Source organism: Hippocampus zosterae, chromosome 2, assembly GCF_025434085.1.
Source record: "Hippocampus zosterae strain Florida chromosome 2, ASM2543408v3, whole genome shotgun sequence".
Lineage (NCBI taxonomy): Eukaryota > Metazoa > Chordata > Actinopteri > Syngnathiformes > Syngnathidae > Hippocampus > Hippocampus zosterae.
The window spans coordinates 5,309,173-5,325,749 of record NC_067452.1 but is presented as its reverse complement, the minus strand read 5'-3'; the positions used below and the strand labels follow the sequence as shown (position 1 = coordinate 5,325,749).

General features: G+C 44.0%; 1 protein-coding gene across 1 annotated transcript; it reads left to right on the top strand.

The window, feature by feature from the left end:
* mrpl39 (mitochondrial ribosomal protein L39) lies at positions 1–15,419 on the top strand. The gene is made up of 10 exons (XM_052058894.1): positions 1–163; positions 1,779–1,985; positions 2,092–2,231; positions 5,373–5,472; positions 5,560–5,627; positions 5,703–5,815; positions 5,920–5,985; positions 11,764–11,917; positions 12,628–12,675; positions 15,247–15,419. Exons 1-10 carry the CDS (start codon positions 127–129, stop codon positions 15,319–15,321), a joined length of 1,008 nt encoding a protein of 335 aa, XP_051914854.1. The 5' UTR covers positions 1–126; the 3' UTR covers positions 15,322–15,419.
* Positions 15,420–16,577: the final 1,158 nt, after the last annotated feature.

The window sequence follows — 16,577 nt, the reverse complement described above, 5'->3', positions numbered from 1 at the left end:
TTCAATTTTTAGTTCCTCGCCGGACCCAATTTCAGTGCACATGAACCTGTCATGGCGTCCTTCAATTTTATGTCACTGGAATAGACCTTGTGCGATCTGCATGCTATTATCGAAGAATTCCTCACGATGCTGATCAGGGCTGCATGCCAGCACCTCCAACGCCGTAAGTTGCAAACTGCTAGCCATTTGTAGCTATTGTTAAATGAAGCTACATTTGTACGAGTGAGTAAAGTTCTGCGTGCCGGAATAGACAATGGATCAACAAAGTCGAACCCAACTTGCACAACAACCTTTACTTTCACTTAATTGTATTAACTCTTTTTACTTGTCGTAATAAAGGAGGTCCTCAGTTTACGACTTTGGTTCACCTAGTCGGAACGCGCCGTAGTCTTATCACTAATCCACAGTAACGCAGTAGTAAATTACACTAAATAGTTGTATGAAAATCATTATTACTCCATGATATTATCACGCCATCAATCAAAACAATAATTAAACGGGTACAGAGTTTTTGCACCACGTGACCACGTGTTCTTACGCCGCTGGGCACAGAATTCCGCAACTTGGAACCCCTTGTACGGGCTGTTCGGTCACTATACCACCGATGTCAGAGTTTGGTTCGCATTGCCGGCAGTAAGTCGGAACCGTTTCCAGTGGGGGTAGGACTCCGCCAAGGCTGCCCTTTGTCGCCGATTCTGTTCATAACCTTTATGGACAGAATTTCTAGGCGCAGCCGAAGCGTTGAGGGAGTCTGTTTTGGGGGCCTCAGTATTACATCCCTGCTTTTTGCAGATGATGTGGTGCTGTTGGCTCCTTCAAACGGGGCTCTACAACTCTCACTGGAGCGTTTCGCAGCCGAGTGTGAAGCGGTTGGGATGAAAATCAGCACCTCCAAATCTGAAACCATGGTCCTCAGTCGGAAAAGGGTGGATTGCCCCCTCCGGGTCGGGGAGGAGATATTACCCCAAGTGGAGGAGTTTAAGTATCTTGGGGTCTTGTTCACGAGTGAGGGCAGGAGGGAGCGAGAGATCGACAGGCGGATCGGTGCAGCGTCTGCTGTGATGCGGACGTTGTATCGGTCTGTCGTGGTAAAGAAGGAGCTGAGCCAAAGGGCGAAGCTCTCAATTTACCGGTCGATCTACGTCCCAACCCTCATCTATGGCCACGAGCTATGGGTCGTGACCGAAAGAACGAGATCCCGGATACAAGCGGCCGAAATGAGTTTTCTCCGCAGGGTGTCCGGGCTCTCCCTTAGAGATAAGGTGAGGAGCTCGGTCATCCGGGAGGGGCTCAGAGTCGAGCCGCTTCTCCTCCACATCGAGAGGAGCCAGATGAGGTGGCTTGGGCATCTGATTCGGATGCCTCCTGAGCGCCTCCCTGGTGAGGTGTTCCGGGCATGTCCCACCGGGAGGAGACCCCGAGGAAGACCCAGGACACGCTGGAGAGACTACGTCACCCAGCTGGCTTGGGAACGCCTCGGAATCCCCCGGGGAGAGCTGGAAGAAGTAGCTAGGGAGAGGGAAGTCTGGGCTTCCCTGCTAAAGCTGTTGCCCCCGCGACCCGGCCCCGGATAAGCGGTAGATGATGGATGGATGGATGGATGGATGGAACCCCTTGTAGTGTATGGTCTTGTATGTGGTCTAATAAAGGATCAAAACCAAATATGTACACAAAGAGATTATTTTATTAATGTATTAAAGTTACTAAGATGTCTTCTAGTTTATGTATTTTTGTTATATATTCTTTCCAGCACCTGTCAATTTTAACCATCTCTGCAGGTTTTAGGTCGACTGCAGTCGCAGCAGCAGCAGCGCGGGTCAAGGCTCTCAGCCACCGCAATGCAGTCTTCTCCAGAGAGCACGCCCGGCAACGGGCTCTGTACCCCCGTGTGGAGAAGATCGAGGTGTCCATGCAGGGCGCGGGGCTGGATGGTACTCTGCTCATCATGAACAAAGGAATGTCTACACCGCAGAGCTGTGCTATGCGTGAGTTAAGAGTACTGGTTGCAAGTCTTCAGATCAGTATTTGGTCTCTTTTGCATGCATTCCTCATATACCGGACTATAAAAACACCCTTCTGTGTGTCCCGCAGACCTAACAGAGCATCATGCGACCAATTCCGCTTTGGCACTGGTGGATGGCGAACCGTGGCCTCTCCACCAGCCGCTCACTCGCTCCTGCACGCTCATGTTGCTCACATTTAAAGACAGCGACCCCACATTGGTCAACCAGGTAAACTGTGAATGTAATTTAGGAGATGATACCTGTTCCAAATTGAAGCAGAAGTTGTACAGTACATCATTCTGACCATTTGCACTTGTGTTTATGCTACAACCCCTGGCCCCCCACTGGTGCAAATGCTGTTTACGTGTTTTGTCACTTAAAGTAGTTTCCCTCCCCCTGATTGATTGATTGATTATTTATTCAACCACCAATACTCAAATTTAGATTTAATTGAAAAGAACAACCCAAAAATACATTTGTAACAAATAAAATGTTTGGGCTGGACGTTGAATTGAAATTGTAATAATAATTTGGATTTTGGCATGAAAACGTTCAAATCGCAGAAAAATGATTACGGTGCAGAACGGCGCAGTGCGTTTGCAACAACTTTGAGAAAGCACCCTGAAGGCACCATGTTGCTTGCATAGCAAATGTAAAGCAGGTGTGATTCTCCCGTCCCTAAGCGTGCTTTGGGCTCTTTAATGGCACTCCAATTGAAGTTTACTGACTAGCTCAACATACAACAAAAAGATTTATGAGAAACTGTCATCGACTTTTGGAATGATATTCCTTCAATTTATAGTTGTGTTTGAACTTGGCCTGCTGAAAATGTTTCCAGATAAAGAATTAGTTTATTGAAATACACAATGTGAATTTAAGACATAAAAACACTTGATTCTGTAAAAAAAAAATATATATATATATATATATTATATAATTTTTTTTATTGTTCAATAAAAGCCTTACTTCAAGACCCTGAGACTAACCTGCAAATAAATACTTCTCAAAAGTAGAAATTTACACCTTTAAATCAAGTCATTGTTGAGCAAAACTGCTCGGGGAAAAAAACCCTGTTTTGAGTCTTGGTCACACTAATGTCAGCTTTGTGTTCATACATTTAACTTGACATCTTCATTTGCTTTCGGGTTAACCCAATTCAGAGGTTGCCACATTGAACATCCTCTCCCATCTTTCCCTGTCTTCTGCATCGTCTGCTCTCCTGGGAGCTATCCACAAGTCTCCCCTCGCTACATCCATAAATGTCCTCTTTCGTCCTCCCTTTTGATCTACCTCACAGCCGTGTGACTCTGGGGAGCTTGCGTTTTTTTGGCCGAAGAAAATAGAATAAAGTGTAATTGCAGGCAATATTAACTCTCTGGTGTGTTTTTTTTTTGTTGCACCAAGCAGGTGATATGAAGTGCAGGAGACAAACCCTCAAGAGACAACATGAAAAAAAGGCGGAGAGAGGCGAAGATAATGAGGCAAAAGAAAATCACCCGCAAGCCAAGAAAAGGCAATATGATGAAGCGTATGTGAGGCTTGGCTTCACTGTGACTACAAAGGGAGACAGACTCGGACAAACCGTTGTGTTTACTGTGTCTAAAAATGCTGGCAGTGGACAGCACGAAGCCAACTGACTCAAAGCGCTACTTAAAGACATTTCACCTCAATCACGCTGATAAGACGCTGGAAAAGTTGTGTACTCCAAAACCTACAAATTGTTGCCATTAATCCCGACTTCCACATTTTGATTTAAAAAAATAAATACAATTTAACTAAGCGAAAAAAAATTGATACAAATTGGCTGCCTATTCCCTTGTGTGTTTACATCAGAGAAGCATAATGGGGTTTCTATCCAAATGTTTCAAAATTTCAAGGCAAATTTAGTACAAATGTGCAAAACGGACATCCAGCATATGCATGTTTCCATTTGTTATTATTTTGTGAATATTCAGAGGAGGGGCGACTCTGCCATCAGATGATGTCATGTCTCTCTCTGCCACAAGACACTTGGCCGACTGTTAACAACAAGGCAAAGAAGATTGTTTATGTTAAGAAGACTTATCGAAGTAAAGGAGACCACTACGTCCTTCTCAATCTGTATAGGAATGCAGACCTGTCTTTTTATGACTACAATATGTACGTATGATGTAATATCCGCCACGCGGTATCATCGTTCATTCACAAACCTCCTTACATCGGCAATATTAGTATTTTCCTTTTATCGATATGCTGAGCGTATTGATATGCTGCTCACCAAGCGTAAAAACTTTTTTTCTGAATTTTTGCTCATCCCCTCTTTTTTTTGTTAACCCACCTACTTGGGCACCTTCATAAAATCTACACACTCTGGTTGGACCCAAAAAAAAGAAGGAAAAAAAAGAGTTGGACGAAGTGACTGGTGAGTGGGAACTCTTGGCTTTCCTGCTCAAGCTGCTGCTCCCACAGTCTGACTCCAGATCAACTGAAGAACATGGATGGGTGGATTATTAAATAGAGAGTGCAAATGCAATTGTTCTTAATGTAACCAGTTAATGACCCGGGCACATCACTACTAAGATCAGTATAACTTCCGGATCCACTACACCAGTTAATTTCACAGTTTCTAAAATGTGACGTATTTTGCAAATGTTGTCCTTTTGCAATTCACGTGTCTCATGAGAACTCCCCACCCTCTGACTTCATCTAATCACGTCTCTTTGGCGGTTGCGCATGAATTTACAGATTACATTGAGAGTCCATCAGAAGTATCGGAGGGTGATACAAGTGTGCGAGTCAGGCATGCAAAAACATTTTTTTAATCAACTTGATTCATCTGTAGTTGCTACAACAGTGCACATCACCATTCTGAAAAATGTGCAAAAAAAAAAAATCCATTGCCAGTGTGGCGGAATTGTGAAAGGGTTTGCTCGCAGACAAATTGCCAGACAAGAAGATGCTCTTGTATATTTTCAGGCTTGATGGGCATGTTTTGTCCAGGGAAACCAAGAAAACGGAAGTCTTTGTACAACGAGATTTAGTTTATCTACAATTGATGGAGAAACACTATTTCCAGATCTGTGATGGAGCGGTTCCCCAAGCAGCGGGGTGGGGCCCCTCTTCTACCATTTTCTTCTTCTTGGGACGCATTACAGCCTGATTTACAAGAAAATGACAACATTGCAAAGCAACAAACTTTGGATCGTAACACTTTCAGAGTTAGTTAGTTAGTTAGTTAGAGATACAAATTAACACTGTGAAATGTTAAATTTCCACTCCAAGTGGAGAGGGATTCCAGAGAGCCAGCTCTTTGTATACAAGTTATTAGAAAGTTCCTTTCCCCTAATATGTCCCTTTTGAAATAGCCTCTCCTCTTGTCCCCATCGACAGGCTTATTGGCGTTCCTGTGCTGCCCTTCTCGGTCACGTGCTGGAGACGGCGTTCAAGGACCAGTTGTCCGTGGAGTTGCTCAGCACACCAGAAGTGCCAGGTAGCTGTTGCGTTATGGTTTCAGTGTTCGTAGTTGATCTGGCCTGGATTTGTCTCGCAGCTTGTTTCACTCATAAATTCTCTTCAGTAACTTCAGGGGCTTTTCTTTGTGACTTGGTCCTGGACAGTCAGCTGGACTCTTGGACTCCCTCTGAGGTTTCGCTCCTTTGGTTTATCAACTGGTGCCTTTCAGAACTCACAGGGGCTCACATGCTCGTGTTTGTGCTCCAGGAGTCAATGCGCTCTCTGACGAGAGGAGCTCAGCAGCTCATCCTCCAGGATTTGCCCTGGGAGCCTCTGGAGGTGGACCCCTCAGTGGCACTCGAAGTGTTCTCGCACAGCAGGTAGATGGCTACCGCCCTGTCTCTACCGCTAACCCCCCGTCCCCTGTCTTCTTCTCTCTTTTGATGTTAAACGTTCAATTTGAAGAGTAGTTTCTCTGTGTCAGGTGTCAACAGGAAGCAGTGGAGCAGAGGGCCGCCCAGAATCCCAAAGGGACAGTGATGCTTTACAGGTGACAATGCATGCACTCCACCGCACGGCTCCGTACAGAATTCTCTTTGTAAAGCTTTAGATTACGCTGCATCTACCAACACTGCACAACTCAGGAACATTCAAGTTGAGAACAGTGGACATCTACTGTAGGGACAGACAGCCGGAATAGCTAAAACTTTGTTTGCAATATTGAGTGCAAGACCTACTCCATCAAATACACCATCCCTACACCATCAGTTTCGAAACAAACACCTTCGTGTCAGCTCGATCAGTTGATTACGTTTTCTTCGTTGAGTGTTTTCATGTCATAGAATGTTACAAATCCAATTCCAATGAGGTTGGGACGTTGTGGTAATCAAAGGTTTGCAAATCGTGTTCAATCTATATTTAATTGAATACTGACTGTACACTATAGAGACAAGGTATTTAATGTTCAAATTGATCAACTTTATTTCTTATTTTTAAAGCAAATAATCATTAATAGAATTTTATGGCTGCAACACATTCTCCAAAAGCTGGAACAGGGTCATATTTACCTCTGTGTTACATCAACTTTTTTTAAACAACATTCAATAACATTTGGGGAACTGAGGGCATGGATTGTTGAAGCTTTGTGGGGAGGTGTGGGGGGGGATTCCTTCCCAATCTTGCTTGATGTACAGCATACGTCTATAACTATCCGAATGATTCTTTTTCTCTTTGGCCCGGGGGACACCAACCACAGTTTGCCCCTCTCCCCCAAATTGAAATATGGACTCGACAGACCACACAACACTTTTCCTTGTTGTATCTTCAATGACTGTGGACCCAGAACAGCCAGCGGCGCTTCTTGGTGTTGTTGATAAATGGCTTTTACTTTGCATGGTCAAGTTTTAAGTTGTCCTTACGGATGCAGCACCAAACTGTATTTGCTGTTATTGGGGTGGGGGGTATTCTTGAGCCCTTGTGATGATATCCTTTACACATCGATGTCCTTTTTAAGTTTTTTCAGTGCAGTGCCACATGAGGGATCGAAAGTCACGGGCATTCAATGTTTTTGGTTTTCGGACCAGGCGCTTACAAGTTATTTTATTCGAGATTCTCTGAATGTTTTGAAGATATTAGAGGACTGTAGATGATGAAATCCCTCAATTCCTTGCAATTGGACATTGAGGAACATTGTTCTTAAACCAGGGGTGTCAAACTCCTTTTTGTCACGGGCCACTTTGGAGTTACGTCTTCCCTCGGAGGGCCATTACGACCAAATAAAATGACATGGCGGGCCGGATCTGGCCCCCGGGCCTAGAGTTTGACACGTGTGCCTTAAACCGTTGGATTAACGGACGATTTTCTCATGCTGTTGCTCACAAAGAACCTCGCCCCATGGTTGCTTTTTCAATGAAAATCTCCTTTGATACACAACTGTGGCACCTGTTCCCGGTGAGCCTGTTCACCTGTGGGATGTTCCAAACAGGTATTTGATGAACATACTTCAACTTTCTTTGGCCACTTTTCCCAGCTTTTTGGCAATGTGTTGCAGCCACAAAATTCGAAGCTCATGATGATTTGCTGAAAGCAAGAAGGTTGATCAGTTTGATCATTGAATGTCTTGTCTTTGTAATGTATTCAACAAAAGATTTAAATATAAATTATTTTTACAGTATATTTAACACAGTGACCCAACTTCATACGAACACCACAGGCCCAAGTTCCCGATTCCTTTCCACTAAAGGAAAGCTCCACTGCTGGAGCCTATCCCAGCCGTCTTCGGGCAGTAGGCGGGGGACACCCTGAATCAGTTGCCAGCCAATCGCAGGGCACACAGAGACGCTCACACTCACACCTAGGGACAATTTAGAGCGTCCAATCAGCCTGCCATGCATGTTTTTGGAATGTGGGAGAAAACCCACGCAGGCCCGGGGAGAACATGCAAACTCCACACAGGGAGGCCAGAGCTGGAATCGAACCCGGTACCTCTGCACTGTGAAGCCGACGCGCTAACCACTGGACTACCGGGCCGCCCAATTGGAGCAGTAGTCGTTTAATTTTATATTAGACCAGTGCTCACCAACACCGGTCCTCGACGGCCCCTATGCTGAATTTTTTTTCGGTGTCTCCCTCCTCCAATGCACCTGATTCAACAACGGTGTGAAAACACATACTGTGGGCCAAAAGATACCGGTACTTCTAAAATGGCCTAAATCTGCTTTGCCCGATATAAAGTTGCCTCACCGAACTGTGTCAGAGTGAAGAGAGCGACAGACATCTTAGCAATTGCAACACATCTGAACGACATAATTTGAAATCAAAGTTTAACGTGGTGTTTTTCGAGCCAAGGCACATTTCTTTCATGGAAAAAGAAAATCCCGCGGCACACCACAAGCTGAAAATGTGAAAAAAAAAGCTTATTTTAACAATGAAAGTGTTATTTTGTTGTTATAAGCGTTTGTTTAACATTGAAGACTAACATTTTTATAACACCTTGAATAGGAATCAAACATCAAATATTTTATAATTTTTCATATTTTAAATAGCACAGCCACCTTATTCAGCATACAGTATGTGCAGTTGCATATATTGCGGGGGGTTAACTATAATGAGCAGCAAAAAGTGTCAAAGGCATATCCTGCACTTGTTACCACGAATAAAATTAACAAGCCACAACTCAATGGTAGTCATAAAATTATAATTCATAGAATCAACATTAACACCACTGTAAAGAAGCCGCCTTTAGTCCCAGAGACGAGGTCGCAGTAACCAAGTGGGCGCCTTCGAGCAAGGTCTGCGGGGCAATGATTACATGGCACCGGTGCACATTTCAGTCTGAAATGATCCCATGCTTCCCTCATTTGTGGTCTTTTTTGAATGCATTTTGTCTTTTAGTTCTCATGCCCAAAGTCTCAATCGAAATATAAGAATTGGGTGAGGGATGGACCATTGTGGGATTGTCGGTTCAAGATGGCCGCCACTGTATACTGGCTTCTGACCAATATGTTTTTTCTTGAGGCTGATTCCGATTTGGGGCAGGAAAAAAAAAGACTGACAAAAGGACATTAATCCTTGTCAAATGTGCATTTGCATCATATTCAAATCATCTACATTAGATTTATGTTACACTATATATTTTTTTCTTTTTTTGTCGAAACAAGTGACATCTAGGCCGATTCCTTGCATTGCACCTCATCACTCAGCATTGTGTACCATTTGCAGGTGTAAAAATGAATTTTGAAAACGTGACAATTTTTTTATTTACATGTCATAACTTTAAAAAGTTTTTAAAAATAATATAGCCGGCTGCCGTGTTCATTGCACACGCCACTTGACAACCGTAATGTGTGTCAACTTTGGACTGGACTTCACAATGACACACACACACACACACGCGCACACACACACAGCGATGCCGGATGGATAGTGTTAATCTTGAAAGAGAAGTAACAATATAATTTCCAGCAATGCTATGAGCTAACTCTAGCGAGGATGTGAAAAATGCGGCGCCGGGTGGTCTTTGGCTGGCACAAAATAGACTTTGGTAAAACTAGTGGGACCAGGAAGTGGAGCAGACATGGTGCTCATTTGCACACACGCTACACACGCATAGAGCATGCTGGAATTAATAGACTATGTCATCCTACTTTGTACATTACAATGGACAGAATGCTTCATTTTTATGGCCATAACGAAACGCAAGCCACCGCCTGCGGGGAGTATCGTAAAGGGTTGAGACTCAGATGAAGCATAGATACTTCCTCACCATGGCGTTGCTTTTTAATGGGACCTGCGTGGCGTGTCCCCTCTCAAATCGTAAACATCTCCTCTTAGCTCAAATGTTCACTGCACAAGTGCGTGCGCCCGCCTCTCCTTGCGCACCCGGGGGCTCGACAAAACTTGCATAAGTACACATTTTTTAAATGTTGTGGAATACAATGCCGGTGTCCACCTTGTTTGCTGATTCTGGTCAACCCTTTGGAAATGTTTACAATGCAAAACGCCGTTGTTTTTCTTTGTGGATATAATTATAGGGCCGTGTTTTTCAGCTTGTGTGCATTTTTCCAAGCTAAACTACGGGTAATTAATGATGACCAATCAAACCTCACAAGTTAAAATAAATAAGCCTCCCTTAAACGTGACAGCGTGTGCTTTATTATTTTTTTTATTGTTCAATGTTCATTCATTTGAAAAAACCACTATTAATTTCAATAACATGCAAAACATGTTTTTTTCCTCCTTTTTTAAAAATACATAATCTTTGGTCTAGTAATCGCTAATTACATGGGTTGCGCCTCGCCATACAGGAAGGAGGCTGACATGTTTCTGCGCCAATTTTCTGCTGCACATACCCGAAGGAGACCCGTTCACAAATTTGCTTGGAACGATGACGACAGCATATGTAGCAAATAAAGTGCACTGACAAGGTCACTTGAGGGAACACTAGAAGTCGTTTGTGGTGACATTTGCTTGCACCTCTGTTGAAGAATTGGTGCTGGGCTTGCCAAGTCTGCTCTCTCTGAGGTCCTGTGCTGCACTTACTTCAAAATGCAATTTAGGTTGTTGCATTTTATATTGGTTCACCACGAGATTTAGGGGGTGGGGGGGTAATATATATCGATTGATAGACAGATAGATAGATAGATGTGTGTGTGTGTGCGTGTGTGTATATATACTGTATACACACACACACATGTGTATCTGTGCAAAATTGGAAAACAAAAGGGTGGTCCTGTGTTTAGCGCATCAACCTCACAGTGCAGAGTTACCGAGCGGCTCAATTTCTAGCTCCGGCCTCCCTGTGTGGAGTCCCCAAACTGAGCCTTTGTTCTGTCTGAGCTTGAATTTTGGCTTGATCATGCAGGATTAATTTGGTTTACTTCCATAAGTGAGATGCAGGGCTTTTCACGGCTCCATTTGCAAAGTGGCTCAAAATATTAATCTTAATAAAATTGAGTCAAAATAATGTCGAGCTGAGGAGTTATTTTCAAATTGACAGACAGCAAAAAAAATGTGTGTTTCCAGAAATGAGTGCTGAACTTAAAGCTTGTTGCAAAAAAAAAAAACAACAACAACTAAGCAGCATGCTCTTTTGAGGGAAAATGCATGACAATCTGCCCATCTCTAAAGCCCTCCTCAAAACTCACTTGTATTCTTTGGCGTTTGACTCAGCATGACTTAGATTTGCTATTGGTTTTACTGCTTGGTGCTTTCTACCGCCTTATTACTTATTACTTATTACTGATTCATCTTACTGTTTATTGTATATGTTAAATCGCTCCATGTACAGCACTTTGTATGCAGCGATGGCTGTTTGAAAGTGCTCTATAAATACTGTTGACTTGACTTGAGAAAAAATGTAATCTTGCAATGATAGCGAGAGAACGCAAAGGACCCCCCCGCCCTTTGATGTCACCTGAGGGGCTCCGTAGCTAGGCGGCTAACTCAATCTTTTTATTTTTATTTTTTAATATGGTGTCAAGAAGTATTTTCCTCAGAAAGTACTTCCTTGCCTATAGGGCCACTTTACAACACTCGGAAACCATTGGCGAATACTCTGAGCAGTCTGGTTGTCTGTGTGTTTGTGAAGCCACATGTGATCGCGCAAGAGCCCCCCCCCCCCCCATAGGATAGGATTTGTGGTGAAAGACATCTGCGTGGGGGGCAGGCTGTATTGATATTTTCTGAGCACCCCACACACAATATGATTAAAACTGTCAAATGCAAGATGTTTTTTTTTGTATATCTTCATGTGTGGGTCTGTCAAATAATAATAATAATAATTAAAATCCGAACTAAGGTTCCCTCTGCCTGTCTGTCTACCTCCTAGATGTGGCGACTATGTTCTGTTGAGCGGGGGCCCCCTGGTGGCCAGAACGGGCCTGTGCTTTCAGTACGAGGTGACGGCGCTCCACAGTCTGGGCGGAGGGCGCTGGGGCCTCCACCGCCGCGCGCAGGGCCTCTCACTGCCTTTTCAGCTGGAGGTAGGATGGATGCTACTTTCATTGTTCTGCCACAGCAAATGAGAACACAAGGGAAAATAATTATTTTGAATCAGGTCACCAGCAAGCCCTTTAGAACCCTGAAATGATCCTGATCATTTGAATTAGGCGTGTTGGCGTGGGGAGGGATCTGAAACACGCAGGATATGGCTCTCGAGGATCCAGAATTCCATATGCCTGGTTTAGAGGATAGCTATATTACAGGGGTCTCATCCCCTGTAAAAAAAAAACTGTATTAAGGTGACCATTTTGCAAACACTTACTTGAGGGAGGATCATTCATGTGATGCCTTCATAAATCAGCCATAAGAGCACAAAGTGAAAGAAACAAATTTTGTCTCAAAAATTGAATCTTCTTCATTCACTACAGTGTTTTGAAAATAAATTGCATTTATTTGTATCTTTGAATATAGAGAAAAGTTGCACAGTACACCCTCCCCTTGTCACTGCCCACCTTTACCTTTTTAAACTAATCTTGTGGCCTATGTCATATGACATTTTTAGTATTATATATTTTTGGGTCATGTCGTGGGCCGCTGAAATTGGAATGGTGGGCCGCAAATGGGCCTTGGACTGTAGTTTGCACACCCCCGCAATTGCACAATGGTATACTCGGATATGTTCAGTGTCACGTGTGTTTGCCCACAATGATTTCTCCACGTGACTGCCTCTCACGTTGTCTCGTTCGTGCAGGCCCACCACACAGTCTGGAGGAAACTGAGGAAGCGGGCAGAGAAACTGGTGAGAGCAAACATCCCTGTTTCACACGCGCATCCAACAGAGAAAACATCAAAAGCTAAAGCGAGGCTGCCAGCTCAGGCAGCACCGTTACGAGTGAGGCGACGCTCGGCTCTGCATGCTTGATGCTAGTCCAAATTAGCCGCTTGTTCTAAATCCAGCAAGGCCCTTACCCTTGATGCCCCTCATCACTCCAGATTTCACACTCTATCCAGAGGTTAGGATTTAACGTCCTCCTTTTTTTTTTTAAATAGCTTTGCGTTTATGTTTCTGGCACAGACTGAGAAGGGACTCTCATCCTTCTCATATGAAGGACAAACCGCCTGTATCTGAAGTTGACATCAAACACACCAATGAAGGAGCCAAGAAAACTATTTTTAAATCTCTCCAGACTCTCTCCGCGAAGTGCATCGCGACACTAGTCGATTCTGACTGAAGTAGCAAAGATGCATAAATCCTTGCTATTTAAACTAGGCTGAGTTAATTTTGGATGGAGCCATCTAGGCAGAGTCTATTCTACTGCTACAGCCTCACTGGCACTCTCTGTGCATCGCCGACTGAGTGTGTAGTGCGGGAAAAGTACTACTCATTAATAGGCGCGCTTGATTTGGCAGCCGATGACATACGATGCTCCATGGCCTACATTTCCTTTGCACAGCGCCACTGTTATTTGGGGAATTAAACGCGTGCTTTGTTTAAGACAAACGTATAGAATTGGTTGAACGTCAAAAGGAAATATGTGGATCAGTTCTTGGTGGAGTTTTTACACACACGGGAGTAGCATGTAGAGCTGCCACTCTTTTTTTTTTTTTTTGTTAATGGCTTTTAGAGGACGTCATTGTACCCAGCTTGCAATGTTGTGTCCTTTTTGTGTCAGAGAATCACTCTCACAATCAGTCGTATAAACAGAAGCTGCCTTGCTGATGAAGGTTGGTAATGCGTTTAGACCGGGGGTTGGCAACCTGCGGCTCTGGAGCCGCAGGTTGCTCTTTAGCGCAGCCCTAGTGGCTCCCTGAAGCTTTTTAAAAAATCTTTGAAAATGGAAAAAGATGGGATAGGGAAATTTTTTGTTTTAATATGGTTTATGTAGGAGTACAAACATTCTTGATGTTTTCTAATGCTGTAAAAATGTTGACATTTCTGTCAACGAAGATTTGCGTCATAGTCTGCGACTCATGTTTCTATGACCAGGACGGGATGCTAGTCAGGTGGCTGTTGTAAACAAAACAAAAAAAAAAAAACGAGAGTACTGGCAAAGAATGGGAATCTGGAGGGCCGATAGAAGCATTTTTATACGGAATACATGAGCGTATGCGTCCCATGCCACGTTCATTTTAGCGGCCGGTATGGCTGTTGCTCATAATGGCATGCGTCTGTGAGTGCGTACGTATGCGCGCGTGTGCGGTCACGGGTTGATCGCGGGCGATTGGTTGATCGAAAAGTAGATCTTCGGTCAATAAAAAGTTGGGCACCTCTGCTCTAACGGATGCAGTGCAGAAAAAAATGAAGTATTTGTAGCCAACTTAGTCATTTGGGTAGTAGGCTAATATAGATACATACAGTATGTGTTGGTGCCTTCATAACAAGGCATGGAAAGCTTTTAATTTTTTGCGGCTCCAGACATATTTGTGTTTTACTTTTTTTGTCCAATACGGCTCCATCAACATTTTGGGTTGCCGACCCCTGATCTAAAGTGTGCCCTTGTTCATAGGTGGGGGACAGTCAGACACTGCACTAAATTAAAGGAGTCAATGAGGCTCAAAAAGTCCTTTGCCATTGTTTATTCAGGCCAGCACACACCAATATTAAAAACCCTATTTGAGGAGGATATGAGCATGCTTGAGCATCATTTCAGCCAGAAGATTTGAAAAGTCATTCAAAAATTATTAGATTTATATTTATTATGTTTGGGACGACAATAGATGATCGCATAGGGAAAGCATGGCCTACTTAAAGTGACTTAAAACGGTCCTAAATAGTAACTGTCGTGAACAATCCAAGATTATTATAACCTTGGTTACAAGTGGTTAAAAGCTTTCCCATTGTTGACCAGCACCGGTTGGAAGCTGCCAGTTTTTTTCAAGCGCGTAAACCAGGGGTTTTTAATCCTGTTCCTCGACTGCCGCTGTCCTGCCTATTTGGCAAACGGGATCGAAGACCCCTCTCGTAAACACTGACGTCATTCACGTTAAGAGCAGCCTCGCGATTCCGATTGCCCGCGCAGCATCTGGCACCGAGCCGCACAGATGGATTACATCGTCAATGTGCGTCACCTCTCCAGCCGGCCGCCATCTCACCACGCTCCCGATTGAAATTCCAAATGGTTGAGGCCCGTTTATTCCAACTGAGGCGTTCATATGGAGCATTTTCAGTCTGTTTGTACATTTGGCTTCATTCTAATCGGTAGCCAAGGAAGGCTCCATGTAAACCCGGTTTATGTAGATAGATGCCAACTTAGCGGAAACCATGAAGGTCCTCTCAATAATTGCAAAGTACAGCATATGTAGTCGATTAATTGACCCAAAGGATAAAAAGGCTGTGAATTAAAAAAGAAAAACTGATTTCTGCCCACAGGTGGAGGTGCAGCCGCCTGAGAAAGTGACTCCGCCCCCTGATGCTGCTCCCACTCCACAATCAAGCAGCCAGTAACACCAGAATTGTCAACACACTCGCACAAACACACACACACACACACACACTTGCCCTGTATTGTCTGACCAATAAAACTGACAAAACAAACTGCCAAATCGTTTCCACTTGTTTTCAATGAAATGAAATCAATGGTCTTTTTGTTGAGTTGTCCGAGTTGCGGCTATTGACGCTGCGTGTTCCGCATGTGTGCTAGAGCGATTCGCGGCAACAAACGCAGTGTCTGTGTGTATTAGGGCTAGTGGTTGTCTTGTCAGCTGTCGCGTGCGTCACTTGTCTGACAGGTGGCTGTCTAAGTGTGTTCTGAGGCTACCGTGTGAGCCAGTGTTTACACCTCTAGCGCCCCCCGCCCCAACCGCCACCCCCTGACACATGACACCAAACACTCCTGCTTTCTGTCAGCTTCATCACTTTTCCTTGTTCGTGATGTTTATGTTGAGTGACAATGCTGAAGGGGTATCACTCATTAGCTTTTCTGCCAAGAGTTTGATTGGAAAATCGAAATAACTTGTCATATCTATTTTTAATCTTCATGCCTTTGTTTCCCCCCCCCCCCCCCCTTCTTGTAAAGGCAACATGCCAGGCAGTTTTATTGCGCATCCTTGGTAGTCAAGGTTGCCGTGACCTCAGAAAAAAAACCCGCCTTCCATGACTGAAGATGCTGAATATGAAAAAAAAGGACCCACCAGAGGAAAAAGAGGTGATGATCTGGTCGTATTTTACAAACGTTGGTCTGATGTTCCTACAGTGTTCATACCTCTGCAGACTGTCTTTTTTACAACGCAAAAAAAAAAAAAAGAACTTTTCTTTGGAAGCAGAAAGTTCGATGGGGCTCCAAGTTCACAACGGTGTCAATTAGTTTGTGCGGTTGCATAAATCGACATCATCATAGGTAGGCACGCTCCATTCACACAGCCTTTCGCTGTTTTTCCATTCGATTGGTTTTTATTTATGGTCTCCAAGTGTTTTGCAAACATGTATTTGCTGCCATGACGTGACTACCGCATGAGTAACGCGGCTGTGGCGCTTGGCTACTCACGATTGAGACATGAGGCATGAGACAAGTTGGCACGGAGTTAATTTCTCTTGAGTTTCACTTCCCTTTTCATCACTTCCCAAATCCCCTCCTGATATTTGAGCTGCATGGAAAAGCAAAAGGCAGTGCAGCTGTTAAGTCGTCGCTCAGGTTGCCGAAACATTTTGGAGATTTCACTCTTTTACGCACAGAATCATCAAGGAGAAGGGCAAGAAAAGTC

What these genes read in the sequence shown, in the direction of transcription:
- mrpl39 (XM_052058894.1), top strand. Translation starts at nt 127, where the DNA reads ATGCTGATCAGGGCTGCATGCCAGCACCTCCAACGCC. An exon ending in ACTCTTGGACTCCCTCTGAG is followed by an intron (nt 5,628 to 5,702) that starts GTTTCGCTCCTT and finishes TTTGTGCTCCAG; the next exon opens with GAGTCAATGCGCTCTCTGAC. An exon ending in GGGACAGTGATGCTTTACAG is followed by an intron (nt 5,986 to 11,763) that starts GTGACAATGCAT and finishes TCTACCTCCTAG; the next exon opens with ATGTGGCGACTATGTTCTGT.